Source organism: Labrus bergylta, chromosome 15, assembly GCF_963930695.1.
Source record: "Labrus bergylta chromosome 15, fLabBer1.1, whole genome shotgun sequence".
NCBI lineage: Eukaryota > Metazoa > Chordata > Actinopteri > Labriformes > Labridae > Labrus > Labrus bergylta.
Genome location: NC_089209.1, coordinates 789746 through 805464, shown reverse-complemented (window position 1 = coordinate 805464; position 15719 = coordinate 789746). Strand labels below are relative to the sequence as shown.

The 15719-nt window shown below is 46.9% G+C and overlaps 1 protein-coding gene across 6 annotated transcripts in view; it reads right to left on the bottom strand.

Moving 5' to 3' along the window:
- Positions 1–1522: 1522 nt before the first annotated feature.
- cdc42bpb (CDC42 binding protein kinase beta (DMPK-like)) overlaps positions 1523–15719 on the bottom strand; it is a 36873-nt gene continuing 22676 nt past the window's right edge. For 2 of the 6 annotated variants that reach the window (XM_065963923.1, XM_065963925.1), the window contains 21 exons: positions 15545–15642; positions 15312–15391; positions 13405–13449; positions 12278–12352; positions 12115–12186; positions 11922–12027; positions 10810–10946; positions 10592–10731; positions 10313–10394; positions 9997–10213; positions 9490–9552; positions 9171–9412; positions 8727–9081; positions 6889–6986; positions 6704–6788; positions 6026–6143; positions 4384–4501; positions 3980–4207; positions 2656–2764; positions 2491–2552; positions 1523–2301 (listed from right to left, as the gene is read on the bottom strand). In XM_065963923.1, the coding sequence (XP_065819995.1) occupies positions 2179–2301; positions 2491–2552; positions 2656–2764; positions 3980–4207; positions 4384–4501; positions 6026–6143; positions 6704–6788; positions 6889–6986; positions 8727–9081; positions 9171–9412; positions 9490–9552; positions 9997–10213; positions 10313–10394; positions 10592–10731; positions 10810–10946; positions 11922–12027; positions 12115–12186; positions 12278–12352; positions 13405–13449; positions 15312–15391; positions 15545–15642 (2653 nt within the window). In that variant the 3' untranslated portion in view covers positions 1523–2178. The remainder of the gene's footprint in view (positions 2302–2490; positions 2553–2655; positions 2765–3979; positions 4208–4383; positions 4502–6025; positions 6144–6703; positions 6789–6888; positions 6987–8726; positions 9082–9170; positions 9413–9489; positions 9553–9996; positions 10214–10312; positions 10395–10591; positions 10732–10809; positions 10947–11921; positions 12028–12114; positions 12187–12277; positions 12353–13404; positions 13450–15311; positions 15392–15544; positions 15643–15719) is intronic. The other 4 variants (XM_065963927.1, XM_065963928.1, XM_065963924.1 and 1 more) reach the window with 2 other exon arrangements.

Sequence of the window (15719 nt, the reverse complement as noted above, 5' to 3'; positions counted from 1 at the left end):
CACCTCGCCTTAATTCTGAGCCCCCAGCACCTTTTCTGTGCAGCCGCTTCGAGCGCTCAAGATGACGTCCCCGGCGCTCTTTTCCTAATGTTTGACATTCCCTGTAGTTTCGCCTCCTACAGATCGTGTCTTGTACCCTCATCCTCCTCGCTCCGTGTCTGATCGGGGAAATAAGCGATCTCAAATATAAAACAGTAAAAAGTAACGGAGCAGTGTCGGTCATACAGTGGGCGTTGTCAACAGACTGTTGTCATGGAGACAGGACAGACGTGAAGCACAAGAAATGCTAGATGAACACGGGGCCTAATTGATTTTTAATGATTATGTTACTGTAACGCTGCTATTTATACTCAAAGTAACACTTTTTTGTAATCATTCTGATAACGTTTAGAGCTCTCTGAGTTCAGGTGTGCAGCCCCTGGTGGGCATCACAGGTACTGCACTGGTCCTTTCTCTCTGGGACCTTGAGTCAGACTCTGGTCTTTTATCGGGCGGAGTTCCACGGGGTGCTGTCTTTGGACCCCTTTTTCTTCTCTATAAACCCGACGACACCAGGACGGATTATTGAGTTCTTAACATCTCTACGCAGACGACATCGAGCTGTTTGTTTTAAACCCTCAGATCAGGTTCAATCTACCCCCCTAAGCCTCGGCCTAGTTTGTGAAATCTTTGCGTCACTGTTGACCAACTCAAGAGTTTGATGTTCACGTTTATCTCACCTGACAAAGTAATCCAATCAGAGGTCTTTGGGTTCATCAGGAACGGATCTTCTAACTTCACCTCAGGTTCTGATATGGATTAAAAACACGCCTGTTTTTCCTCCTCACATGAAGACCCCACGCTGAGAGATACTTCAAAAACACAACTTGTTTTGATTCTGATCCCCCAGTCACTGACCTGGTTCACTCCGAAATGCTCTCTGATTGGCTCCGCTGTCTCCCTGCTCTCATCCACATCATCTGATTGGCTGCCTCTCAGTATGTAAACAGGCAGACAGGCCACGCCCCCTCATTAATTATTCGTTAACCTGCCAGACACCACTGAGGGTAAAATTCATTATTAATGAGCGCCTGATGGCTGACCTGGCTCTGAATTAAACATGAAAAAAACAGCAGTCTGGTGAGCGCGCTCTCAAACACCCTCTGACCTCACTGACGATGTCACACCCCCCCTCCCCCCTTATCCCAAAATCACAATTTGATGTTTGTTTATAAAGCTATAAAAAAACATTAAATACAATCACATCAGAGGAAAATAAGATAAACCAGGTGTTCCTCACCTATATCCAGATTTCTCCTCCCATTTACAGATGTTACCTAACCCGTCTCCAGGTGTTTACTCACCTGTCTCCAGCTGTGCTACCTAACCCGTCTCCAGCTGTGCTACCTAACCCATCTCCAGGTGTTTGCTCACCTGTCTCCAGGTGTTTACTCACCCGTCTCCAGCTGTGCTACCTAACCCATCTCCAGGTGTTTGCTCACCTGTCTCCAGGTGTGCTACCTTTGACACGGACACACTCAAGTTCTCTTCAGAGTCTTTTATTGATTTCTGTTCAGCTGCTAACATATTTCATAATTACAAAGATTCTTTAACTGGTGATTCTGGAAGAAACAAAGCAGTAGTGTTCAGGTGTGCACCCCACCCCCCCCCCCCCCCCCCCCCCTCACCTGGGCAGGGTCATGGGATAAAACAGGAAATATCATCACTGACACAAAATCAAAGATTTTTTTTCTCCTACAACAACAACAACAACAACGATGATGATGATGATGTGCAACTTTAAGAAAACTTTAAAATAATTCATACAGTGTTTTTCCATCAGAGTGAGACCTCCTGTCTGTCAGGAAGGTAGCCACAGTTAGCTTAGCAGCTAACAGCACGCTAAAGCTTAACAGAGTCAGTTAAAAAGAAGGAGGAGTTGATTGGTCCCTTAGCCAATCAGACTTAAGTCAAACACACAGCAGCCATCAGCAGGGGTGGGGTTTAAACCAGGGGGCGTGGCTTCCCAGCAGGTAAAATCCAACAAATATAAAAGCAGCAGGAAGCACAAACTCACCCGCAACAATAAAATTATCAAGTAAAATCTAAACTCTCAGTCTGCAGCCTGATTGGTTATTTAAGCCCCTCCTCCTTGCTTAGCTGTATACAGGGCGGAGCCTCTTAAATGGGGGTGGGGCATCAGGGGTCCATTTCCAGACCGTCGAGGGTGAGTTGACTGCGATGGGGGGAGTTTGGACTGGGGGGGCTGCTGGGGTTAGAACTGTTGGAGGGGGTTGAGTGTTTGGTCGAGTCCGAGTCCGGCTGGGCGAGAGACATCAACACAAAGAGAGAGAGAGAGTTACAGGTTGTTTTTGTCATCTTCAGATATTAAATAAAGGTTTTTAAACTGAAGTTAATACAACAACAAACACATCATTGTGTGTGTGTGTGTGTGTGTGTGTGTGTGTGTGTGTGTGTGTGTGTGTGTGTGTGTGTGTGTGTGTGTTTTACCTCTCGGTCCAGGTCCTGGTCTGGATCAGAAATACTGCGAGAAGAAGCTCCTCCTCCAAAATCTGAACCAATGAGAACAGATTAGGCATGAAATCACACATTGACACAAGCTGCCACGCTTTACAAAGAAACACACAAACCTGTTAAACGTGTGTGTGTGCGTACCTGAGGCTGTTCGAGTGATGTGTGACTTGCTTCTCTGTTGCCGGGAGATACTGGACAGTGGGCGGGGCTTGTCTTTGATGGAGTCCTCCTGGGAGGAATGCATCACACTCTATACACACACACACACACACACACACACACACACACACACACACACACACACACACACACACACACACACACACACACACACACACACACACACACACACACACACACACACACACACACACACACACACACACACACACACACACACACACACACACACACACACACACACACACACACACACAGAAGAGTGGAGGAGTGAATGGTGTGGGTTTGGCACCCCCCAGTGGTCATGTTCAGCACCTGCTCTCAGTGTTTCTGTGAGACAAACTCAACATGTTCACACAAACATTAAAGGACTTTAATAACACATAACGTCGAACTACAGCTCCCAGAAGACTTTCACAGAGCTTCATAGGCAAGGACTCATGGGAAATGTAGTGGAACTGTGTCACACAGAAGGTGGGACTTCAGAGAACAGGTAAAGTTCAGCACATTGAAAAGAAGACAGAGGAAGAGAAAGAGAGGTGAAGAAATGAAGCTGTTTTTTTTACCTGAACTCCAGCTTAGTCTTAAAACACCTTAACATGAACACCTTGGATTGATTTAAAGTTGTGTAATATATCTACAGGTGTGTTGTATATCTACAGGTGTATCTACAGGTGTGTTGTATGTCTACAGGTGTGTTATATAGCTACAGGTGTATCTACAGGTATGTAATATATCTACAGGTGTGTTGTATATCTACAGGTGTATCTACAGGTGTGTAATATGTCTACAGGTGTGTTGTATATCTACAGGTGTGTTGTATATCTACAGGTGTGTAATATGTCTACAGGTGTGTTGTATATCTACAGGTGTATCTACAGGTGTGTAATATGTCTACAGGTGTGTTGTATATCTACAGGTGTGTTGTATATCTACAGGTGTGTAATATGTCTACAGGTGTGTTGTATATCTACAGGTGTGTTGTATATCTACAGGTGTGTTGTATATCTACAGGTGTGTAATATGTCTACAGGTGTGTTGTATATCTACAGGTGTGTTGTATATCTACAGGTGTGTTGTATATCTACAGGTGTGTTGTATATCTACAGGTGTGTTGTATATCTACAGGTGTGTTGTATATCTACAGGTGTGTTGTATATCTACAGGTGTGTTGCGTGTCTAGGGCTCAGGTAACCACAGACAGGTGATCAGACAGGTGGGAGGGATGCAGGGGATCTGGGTCAGTGAGGGAGCAGGTGGGGGAGATAGAGAGAAGCTGGCCTACCCTTCCCAGAGAGGAGGTGGAGGGAGAGGAGGAGGAGGAGGAAGGCTGCAGGAGGCTCTGCTGGGAGGAGGAAGAGGAGGCGTCTTTCTGCAAGAAGGCGCCGGCCGATGCCGAGGTCATGTGATAGACGTGCTCAAAGTTGGAAGGGGGAGAAATGAGGGTGTGACGGGAGGAAGAGGAGGAGGGGGAGGGAGAGGGGGTGGGGGTGAAGGCGGTGACATCACCAACCTGAACATCAGGGAGGAGGAGGAGGAGGGGTGAGGAAGGTGAAACAGGGGAGGGAGGAGAAGAGAGGAGGAGTCAGTGTGATGAACCGAGCAGTTTGGGGGGAGGATGGGAAAGGAGGTGGGGGGAGAACATGCCGGGGGAGAACATGCAGAGGAGGTGAAGTGAGGAGGAGTTACCAGAGGGAGGTCCATGAGGACCTGCATGCCGTCTCCTGGTCCCATGTGGGCCACGTGGTTAAAGTTTGTAGGATTAGAGATCATCTTAGACCTCAGCTCCGGATCCCTCAGCATCTCTCTGCACACAGGTCATTCATGACAGGTTAACAACACGGTAATAACACGCTACATATGCTACACTTCAACTACACGATCATAGCATGCTAACTTCATGTTAATAACATGATAATAACATGATAACTACGGTTAATAACATGGCAATAACATGTTAGCTACATATGCTACACTTCAACTACACGATCATAGCATGCTAACTTCATGTTAATAACATGATAATAACATGATAACTACAGTTTAATAACATGGCAATAACACGTTAGCTACATATGCTACACTTCAACTATTTTCAATTCAATTCAATTTATTTTGTATAGCGTCAACTCATAACAAGTGTTATCTCAAGACACTTTACAAAAAGCAGGTAAAAGACCTTACTCATTGTTATGTTACAAAAAGCAGGTAAAAGACCTTACTCATTGTTATGTTACAAAAAGCAGGTAAAAGACCTTACTCATTGTTATGTTACAAAAAGCAGGTAAAAGACCTTACTCATTGTTATGTTACATAAAGCAGGTAAAAGACCTTACTCATTGTTATGTTACAAAAAGCAGGTAAAAGACCTTACTCATTGTTATGTTACATAAAGCAGGTAAAAGACCTCACTCATTGATATGTTACAAAAAGCAGGTAAAAGACCTTACTCATTGTTATGTTACAAAAAGCAGGTAAAAGACCTTACTCATTGTTATGTTACAAAAAGCAGGTAAAAGACCTTACTCATTGTTATGTTACATAAAGCAGGTAAAAGACCTCACTCATTGATATGTTACAAAAAGCAGGTAAAAGACCTTACTCATTGATATGTTACAAAAAGCAGGTAAAAGACCTTACTCATTGTTATGTTACAAAAAGCAGGTAAAAGACCTTACTCATTGTTATGTTACAAAAAGCAGGTAAAAGACCTTACTTGTTGTTATGTTACAAAAAGCAGGTAAAAGACCTTACTCATTGTTATGTTACAAAAAGCAGGTAAAAGACCTTACTCATTGTTATGTTACATAAAGCAGGTAAAAGACCTTACTCTTTGTTATGTTACAAAGATCCGGCCTATCCATCATGAGCACTTTAGCAAAGCAGCAAAAGTTACAGTGGTAAGAAAAAACTTTCTTATTAAAAGGCAGAAATCTTTGCATGAAACTACACAATCATAGCATGCTAACTATGCATGTTAACGTCATGTTAATAACATGGTAATGACACGTTAGCTACAAATGACATACGTGTTAACACTAAAAACAACATGATACCTTCATGTTAATAACATGCTAATAACATGTTAGCTACATATGAAATACGTGTTAATAACACTTAAAACTACATGCTAATAACATGCTAACTACATGTTAACAAGCCCCCAAAAAACATTGTACATTTTAATAACATGCTAACACATTTACTACAGGTAATATATTTAATTTGATGTTAGCAACACGTTAACTAAATACTATGTGACATGTTAAGGACATTATATACACAATTACACTTTGACAAATGAACAACACGTTTTATTCATAAAAATCACCTCCTCTGCTGAATCCGCTCCTCCTCAGGAACCTTAAAGAGGAACTTCCGTTTGCTGCGAGTTCGAACCATCAACTTCCTGCTGTGGTCTGACGTGTCAGGGATGGTGAGGTCTCCCTCTGAGGACAGACAGGTAGAGACAGAGACGGGTAGACAGACAGGTAGAGACAGAGACGGGTAGAGACAGAGACGGGTAGAGACAGAGACGGGTAGACAGACAGGTAGAAACAGAGACGGGTAGACAGACAGGTAGAGACAGAGACGGGTAGACAGACAGGTAGACAGACAGGTAGAGACAGAGACGGGTAGACAGACAGGTAGAGACAGAGACAGATAAAGATAGAGACGGGTAGAGACAGAGACAGATAGAGACAGAGACGGGTAGAGACAGAGACAGATAGAGACAGAGACGGGTAGACAGACAGGTAGAGACAGAGACGGGTAGACAGACAGGTAGAGACAGAGACGGGTAGACAGACAGGTAGAGACAGAGACGGGTAGACAGACAGGTAGAGACAGACAGGTTGAGAGAAAGAGAAAGACAGGTTAGATTAGGGGTGGCAGAGAGTAAAGGTAGTGTTACAGTGTACAGGTGAATGTGCTTGGGTCAGGAGTGATTGGAAGTAACTGTGATTGGTGTGATTGTGTCCAGATGTGATTGTGTCCAGGTGTGATTTACCTGATGAGCTGTTGCTGAAGTAAATCAGACGAGGAGGTTCTGAACTCAGCAGGTTTAACGTCCCCTCAACGTTCAGAGGTCTGATCTGAGGACAGAGACACATTCAGCTCATTCTTAACTCTCATTGGCTGTTTGCTGAGCTGTGATTGGAAGGTTCGGAGTAGTACTGAGCTGTGATTGGTTACCTTGCGGAGGGAGATGGTTTGGACCCACTCTGTGGTGTGAATGTCGAAGACATCGACTCCATACTCGCTGTAGACCGTCAGGTGGGAGGAGTTAGAGCCTGGAGAGAGACAGGTGTTTATCTATTACCTGTCAGAATTCATCACTTCCTTTATGACATCATTATCGTCAGCCAATCACAAACTGAAGCTGATTGGCAACCAGGTGCAACTATTTAAATCAAGAACTACACCTGCTGCTTGAAGGACCTGTGTGAAGTCACATGAGAACCAGCTACACCTATCTGCAATGGCTGTCCTAACTTACCTGAGACCCAGATACAGCTGTCCTAACTTACCTGAGACCCAGATACACCTGTCTGAAGTCACCTGAGAACCAGCTACACCTGTCTGAAGTCACCTAAGACCCAGCTACACCTGTCTGAAGTCACCTGAGAACCAGCTACACCTGTCTGAAGTCACCTGAGAACCAGCTACACCTGTCTGAAGTCACCTGAGAACCAGCTACACCTATCTGAAGTCACCTGAGACCCAGATGCACCTATCTGCAACACCTGTCCTAACTTACCTGAGACCCAGATACACCTGTCTGAAGTCACCTGAGACCCAGCTACACCTGTCTGAAGTCACCTGAGACCCAGATTCACCTGAGACGTCACCTGAGACCTAGATACACCTGTCTGAAGTCACCTGAGACCCAGATTCACCTGAGACGTCACCTGAGACCCAGATAAACCTGTCCGAACTTACCTGAGACCCAGATAAACCTGTCCGAACTTACCTGAGACCCAGATTCACCTGAGACGTCACCTGAGACCCAGATACACCTATCTGCTACACCTGTCCTAACTTACCTGAGACCTAGATACACCTGTCTGAAGTCACCTGAGACCCAGATAAACCTGTCTGAAGTCACCTGAGACCCAGATACACCTGTCTGAAGTCACCTGAGACCCAGATACACCTGTCTGAAGTCACCTGAGACCCAGCTACACCTGTCTGAAGTCACCTGAGACCCAGCTACACCTGTCTGAAGTCACCTGAGACCCATATACACCTTTCTGAAGTCACCTGAGACACAGCTACACCTGTCTAAAGTCACCTGAGACGTCACCTGAGACCCAGCTACACCTGTCTAAAGTCACCTGAGATGTCACCTGAGACCCAGCTACACCTGTCTGAAGTCACCTGAGACCCAGCTACACCTGTCCTAACTTACCTGAGACCTAGATACACCTGACTGAAGTCACCTGAGACCTAGATACACCTGTCTGAAGTCACCTGAGACCCAGATTCACCTGTCTGAAGTCACTTGAGACCCAGATACACCTGTCTGAAGTCACCTGAGATGTCACCTGAGACCCAGCTACACCTGTCTGAAGTCACCTGAGACCCAGCTACACCTGTCCTAACTTACCTGAGACCTAGATACACCTGACTGAAGTCACCTGAGACCTAGATACACCTGTCTGAAGTCACCTGAGACCCAGATACACCTGTCTGAAGTCACTTGAGACCCAGATACACCTGTCTGAAGTCACCTGAGACCCAGATACACCTGTCTGAAGTCACCTGAGACCCAGATACACCTGTCTGAAGTCACCTGAGACCCAGATACACCTGTCTAAAGTCACCTGAGACCCAGATACACCTGTCTGAAGTCACCTGAGACCCAGATTCACCTGAGACGTCACCTGAGACCCAGATACACCTGTCTGAAGTCACCTGAGACCCAGATACACCTGTCTGAAGTCACCTGAGACCCAGATACACCTATCTGCTACACCTTATACAGTTAAACTACTGTTCTGCATGTACTACAGGTAATAGTATGAACGTACTGCATGCGAGGGGCGTGGCCGGCCACATCAGCTCGTGCGTTCTGGAGCGGCGTCCCTGTCCGTCCACATAGATGCCGAGTTGGCTAAAGCAGAGCAGCAGCTCAGTCGATCCCACCTCGAGGGCGTGCAGGGCGTCAAGAGGCTGCTGGGACAGGAAGGCCAGGGATGGGTCCCCCGGACTCACCAGGCTGACGGGGGAAGACTCCCCCTGCAGGGCGAGCAGAGCGAAGCCCGAAGGATAACCGACACAGAGCCGCTCCCTCACCATACCCAACCACTGCACCACACCTGGAGCCTGCACCTCCCACAGCTTCTTATAGTGGGGCTTCACTCGCGTGATCTCGTAACACTGAACCTGCAGGGACCAGAGCCTATTAGAACACCAACAGAACCACCCCACAGTGAGGGGGAGGGGCTACAATGTAAGGTGTCCAGGTGTCTGACCTGACGTTTGACGGAGGCCAGCAGGCAGGCGGGGCCTCCAGGCCGGAGCACCCCCGTGGTTAGAGCCTGGCAGCCTTTGGTCTCTGTCAGTTTGATGTCAAAGGAGGACTCTGCTCCCTCCAGCGCCCCCCAGGCGTGGAGGTGAACGTGGCGGTTCCTGCCACAGAGCAGAGCGATGATCTTCTCCTTCGGGATCAAGTCGATCTGATAAACCTTCTTACTGTCTGCTGCTCTCACGATCACTGGAGAGAGAGACGGGTCATTAAAAATCTTTCTGTGTGTGTCAGTCCATGTATACAAGCGTCTGATTGGGTCTCACCATCTCTGGTGACCTCCACCACAAACAGTCCGTCTTCTGTTCCCAGAACGATCCTCTCTCGATCTGCAGACAAAGTTTGAGAATAATTAAATGGAAGTAGAGTCAGTACGACCCGGTACAGTGTGTAGTAACTAGAAGTGTTTAGCAGCAGTTATTACTGACTAACACTGTTAATAACATGCTAATAACACGTTAGCTACATATGACATATGTGTTAATAACACTTCAAATACACGATCATAACATGCTAACTACATGTTAATAACATGTAATAACACATAAGCATGTTATGATCGTGTAGTGCAAGTGTAGCATATGTAACTAACTGGAATAACACCTTAGCTACATGTTAATAACATGTAATAACACGTTAGCTACATATCACAGGTATTAACACTTAAAACTACATAATCATAACATTATAACTACATGTTAATAACATGCTAACTACATGTTGACCAGGTACAGTGTAGTAACTAGAAGTGTTTAGCAGCAGTTGTTACTGACCGAGCACGGCGGCGGACAGTGTGGTCTTGATGATGGGCAGCGAGGCGTCGTAGGCCTCGTTCAGGACGTGCACCTGTCGGTTCCTGAGCAGGTTCTTGGTCAGGATGTTCTGCAGACCCTCCAGGATCCTGACCCACTTCCTCTTCTCCTCCTCGCTTTCCGCCAGCACCAGCAGAGACACGGCGGACAGCTGAGAGACCAGCTGAGCAGACGTCACCTGATAACATCAAAACAAGGAGGTCAAAGGTCAGAGTGTGTGTGTCTGTCTGTGTGAGTGTATGTAAGTGTGTGAGGGGGGGTAGGCAGGATTTCCTACCCTGAAGATGCAGGGGACGTCCTTCCTGGTGGCGTGGATGACATCAGACGCCAACACAGAGCTAACGGAGAACTCCTCGTCTCTAGAAAATCAGTTTGCCATATAAGGTCAAAAAGGAAGTGACTCAATATACACAAAAATATTCAGTATAAATCTCGTCAAATTTACTACCCTGGGCTTAATACCCCAAACATCTTCCAACCAAACCCCTTTCCTGAGACATCCATAGATTAACTTCCTGAAGCTCTCCTGTGAGCGGGCACACATGTAGACTGTTACCTGAGATCCAGGACCAGACTGGCCACCACACCTGGCTGGGTGGACTTTCCCTCCAGTACATCGTAGAGGAACAGTTTACAATCAGAGACCACGGCGTACGCTCGCTGCCAGCCCTTCTTCACGCCACTCGGCTTTGGGATCTGATAGACAGAGCAACGTGCTGTAAGACTGCAGAGCGACTACTGCATCACATTACAGCATCCAAGTACTTCACTCACCCTGACGTAGCCCTTGTAGGCGGTGCCGATGCCTCTCTGGACATCGATGCCCTGCGGCCTCTTGGCATGCTCGGCCGGGATTGGACAGACCAGGGGGGCGTGGTCTTTGCAGGACACATGGCAGATAAAGGAACACACTAAAGAGAGAGAAACAGGTGAACGAGGGAGTCCCACCTCATTGAGCAACTTCAATCAGCAACGTTCCCCTTTACACTGGCCTATCAGCACCTTTGAGCTCGGCAACAAGATTCCTTTATCTTAAAACCTTTACCTCCAAGCTAGCAGGCCAGCAACTTAACTGCAAAGCTAACTGGGAAGAAACTTTTACCTTTCAGCTTCCTGACTGGCAACTTTCCTTTTAAAGCCAGCTGTTCTACCCTTGATGTGTTTTATATGTTAGGACAAAGTTTCATTGTCATTAGAAAAAAAGCTTATTGTTCCTTTATTTTGAAATCTGTGAAGAATCAGGAAGCAGGAAACAGGAAGTAAAAAGTGTGTAAACAGAAGGAGCATGGTGGTGTCTGTATGGGTTTCCATGTTGAACCAAAGTCCTCCTTGGTGTGAATCCTTCAGAGAGTAATGGCTGTAAGTCTAACTTGTTGTTTACATGTTTGATCGTCTATATTGATACATTTGATGTACATTTATTCTAAGTTTATAGGAGTTTAATGTAAATGTACTCTCTACTATTGTTCCAACTACTAAATGCATCTTGTATTTTTCTTTTCTAGTTTCACTCTGATTCATTGTCATCTCGTCTACTTTGAAGAAGTCATTAAAGGAGCAAACACGCTCACTTCCTGGTTCTTGAAAAGGAGTTTGGCTGTTTATTTATGTTAACACTTGTGAAGTACAACACACGTTATCCTATATTTCAGCCACAAAACTTTTAACCCTTAGCTAACCAACAAACACTTTAACATCTGAGCAACTTTGACCTTTAAGCTAGCTAATGAACATTTCTTTAACTGTATTTGTTTAAAGCTTGTTGACAACAGGAGTCCTGTCTACCTGGTCATAATCCTAATTCTGATTTTCTCCAGCCAATAAACAACATTATATTTAAATCTGCTTAATGTCTAACTTTGACTTTAGAGTTGCAGTGTTGGTACCTTCACAGGCGTATCCCTGGCGCATGAGGCCGACCATCAGGGAGGTGCAGTGGGTGCACTGGGTCGGGCTGGAGAATGTCTTGATGCTCAGCTGATGAGCTTTGGGCTGAAAACAAACAATATGTCTATCATTAAAAGATCAGGGCACCACGTCTCTGGTTGGACACCGAGGCGACCTGAGGGAGAGGCGTACCTTTGGTGTGCTGAGGGCGGAGCTCTGGTAAGGGGGGGAGGGGCTTGTTGGGACTGACGCTGCTTTGACTTCCTGTTGAAGCAACATGTTGATGCAGGTTAAGTAAACATGTATTATCTGCAGTAACATGACACACAGTAAATCTACCACGACTATGACTGACCTCGTGTTCAGAGGTGGTGGAGGGCGAGGGGGGCGTGGTCTCTGATTTCTGCGGGGTGGAGTCCAGGTCAGCGGTCTGCAAGTGGATGAGAAGAAAGAAGAGATATTAACATGTCTGAAAGTTACTGTAGCACATGGTCGCTGTAAAACGCCCAAAACAAAGATCTGAGGGAGGAGTCTGAGCCAATCTGAGGGCGGGGTCTGAGCCCGCTTTAAAGACCAGAACCAGAACTCAGAGGGTTTTTAATGTGGTCCTGAATGACAGACGAGCTCAGAGAAGATCCTGCTGAAGGACTTCCTGAGTCGTGCTGCGTTCAGGTCATGTCAGGAGAACACATCACTGTGACTGAGGAGTGTCCATACATGGTGACAGCAGGTCAGACATGACACACCATCACATATATGATCCTCATCCAAACACATGAACACAACACTAGAGCTCAGTAGTCTACATAATACATGACTTATTATTATTCATATATTTAATGTAGAGTACCAGATGGAATGGTCCCGGCTGCTGACACACTCATCAAGTTTCACTGAGTGTGCAGTAAGGTTGTCATGATGGACAAAACTTTGATACCACAACAATAACCATCTGTTGTTTAACCATCGATAAGTTCTCAAGTTTTTAAAAGACTCCATGTTGCCAACATAATTGTGCAATTTAGACCGTGTGCAGGAGGTCGTTTGCAGCTTTTTGTAACTGAAAACAAAAGATGATCCAATATTGGGTGTCTAGGACTTCTATTTCTGTTGCCGTGGTAACAAACTGTGGCTTCTTTAACAACATTACAGCAGCAGGAGAGTCGGTGAGTGAGAGAACCACAACAAACAAACTCAACAACAGAGCTCTGAAAGCAGCCAGGGGGCGGAGTCTCATTTAAAGGTCTGATTTAAAGCTCCTTATATATTTTGGGGTATCTTTTGTGAAGACTGAAAGCGTTATCAAAGTGAGAGGTGGCCAACATGTACGTCACCCTATGCTAAGCTAACAAGCTACTGTTAGCACAAAGCTAGCAGCTACGACTCAGGTTAGATCTGACGGCTAGCTCCCCCAGAGGATTGTGGGTTATGTATGGATGGTGGTATGCAGGGGATTGTGGGTAACCTTGGGGATGAACTTACTTCTTCCCAGAGTGCGAGTAGCGAGGAGGAGGAGCAAAGTGACGCCTCCATGTGGCAGAGAGAAACAAACACACACACCTGAGTGACATCATCATGTGACGGCTGTTTTTTTAGATTCAAAAACCTTCCTGTTGACATGATGATGAAAGAAATGTGCTCGCTGTAAGAAGTGAAGGTGGACCCGTGTCGAACAAAGAATCCAGATTTAAGTTATTTACAAATCATCTCGGCCCTCAAGAGAGTTTCTAAGGAGAGGACACTTGGATCCTGAATCACTCCTCACATAGATGCTCGGAGCACGTTTGTGAATACAGGTAGAGGTGATGAGGTCACCTGGTCTGACGTTCATGGTGTTTAGTTTGGGCCGAGCGGATTCTGAAGCTCACAGTCAGAAAACAAAATAAATAAGACTGAAAATACTTTTAAAAAGAAGACAGATGAAATCAACACCTGAGAGAGAGAGAGGGAGAGAGAGAGAGAGAGAGGGAGGGAGAGAGAGAGAGAGAGGGAGAGAGAGAGAGAGAGGGAGAGAGAGAGAGGGAGAGAGAGAAGGAGGGGGAGAGAGAGAGGGAGAGAGAGGGAGGGAGAGAGAGAAGGAGGGGGAGAGAGAGAGAGAGAGAGAGAGAGAGGGAGAGAGACAGAGAGAGAGGGAGAGAGAGAGAGAGGGAGGGAGAGGGAGGGAGAGAGAGAGACAGAGACAGAGAGAGAGAGATAGAGAGAGAGACAGAGAGAGACAGAGAGAGAGGGAGAGAGAGAGAGAGGGAGGGAGAGAGACAGAGAGAAGGGAGGGGGATAGAGAGAGAGAGAGACAGAGCGGGGGAGAGAGAGAGAGAGAGAGGGAGGGAGAGAGAGAGAGAGAGAGAGAGAGAGGGAGGGAGAGAGAGAGAGAGAGAGAGAGAGAGAGGGAGGGAGAGGTGAGCAGACAGACAGGTGAGCAGACAGAGAGGTCAGCAGACAGACAGGTGAGCAGACAGACAGGTGAGCAGACAGAGAGGTCAGGCAGACAGACAGGTCAGCAGACAGACAACAGAGAGGTCAGCAGACAGACAGGTGAGCAGACAGACAGGTGAGCAGACAGAGAGGTCAGCAGACAGACAGGTCAGCAGACAGACAGGTCAGCAGACAGACAGGTCAGCAGACAGAGAGGTCAGCAGACAGACAGGTGAGCAGACAGAGAGGTCAGCAGACAGACAGGTCAGCAGACAGACAGGTGAGCAGACAGACAGGTGAGCAGACAGAGAGGTCAGCAGACAGACAGGTGAGCAGACAGACAGGTCAGCAGACAGACAGGTGAGCAGACAGACAGGTCAGCAGACAGAGAGGTCAGCAGACAGACAGGTGAGCAGACAGACAGGTGAGCAGACAGACAGGTCAGCAGACAGACAGGTCAGCAGACAGACAGGTGAGCAGACAGACAGGTCAGCAGACAGAGAGGTCAGCAGACAGAGAGGTCAGCAGACAGACAGGTGAGCAGACAGACAGGTGAGCAGACAGACAGGTCAGCAGACAGACAGGTCAGCAGACAGACAGGTGAGCAGACAGACAGGTCAGCAGACAGAGAGGTCAGCAGACAGACAGGTGAGCAGACAGACAGGTCAGCAGACAGACAGGTGAGCAGACAGACAGGTCAGCAGACGGAGAGGTCAGCAGACAGACAGGTGAGCAGACAGAGAGGTGAGCAGACAGAGAGGTCAGCAGACAGACAGGTGAGCAGACAGACAGGTGAGCAGACAGACAGGTCAGCAGACAGACAGGTGAGCAGACAGACAGGTGAGCAGACAGAGAGGTCAGCAGACGGAGAGGTCAGCAGACAGAGAGGTCAGCAGACAGACAGGTCAGCAGACAGACAGGTGAGCAGACAGAGAGGTCAGCAGACAGACAGGTCAGCAGACAGACAGGTGACTCACTCTGAAGGTGAGGTCTGGAGCAAGAGGAGACGTGTTGAAATATTCAAAGATGGAGTCCTGGAAATCTGGAAGCTTCAGACCTGCAAACGAAGAGAGAGGGGGCGTGTCAGTGGGAGGTGATCAGAATCTAGCCCCTCCCCCCCAAAACACACAAGTTGGGACTTGATATCCTGACAGGACCCTTCCTGCCTGGCTAACATGAAGTTCTCCAGGTGTTCTCCAGGTGTTCTCACCTCTGTCAGGGTGGGAGCGACTCTCCTCCATCTCCTTCTTCAGACCCTCCACCTGCTCGCCCATCTCCTTACGACTCTCCTCCGACTCCTTCAGCTTACTGTACACACACACACACAGAGACAGACAGGTGAGCAGACAGACAGGTGAGCAGACAGACAGGTGAGCAGGTGAACA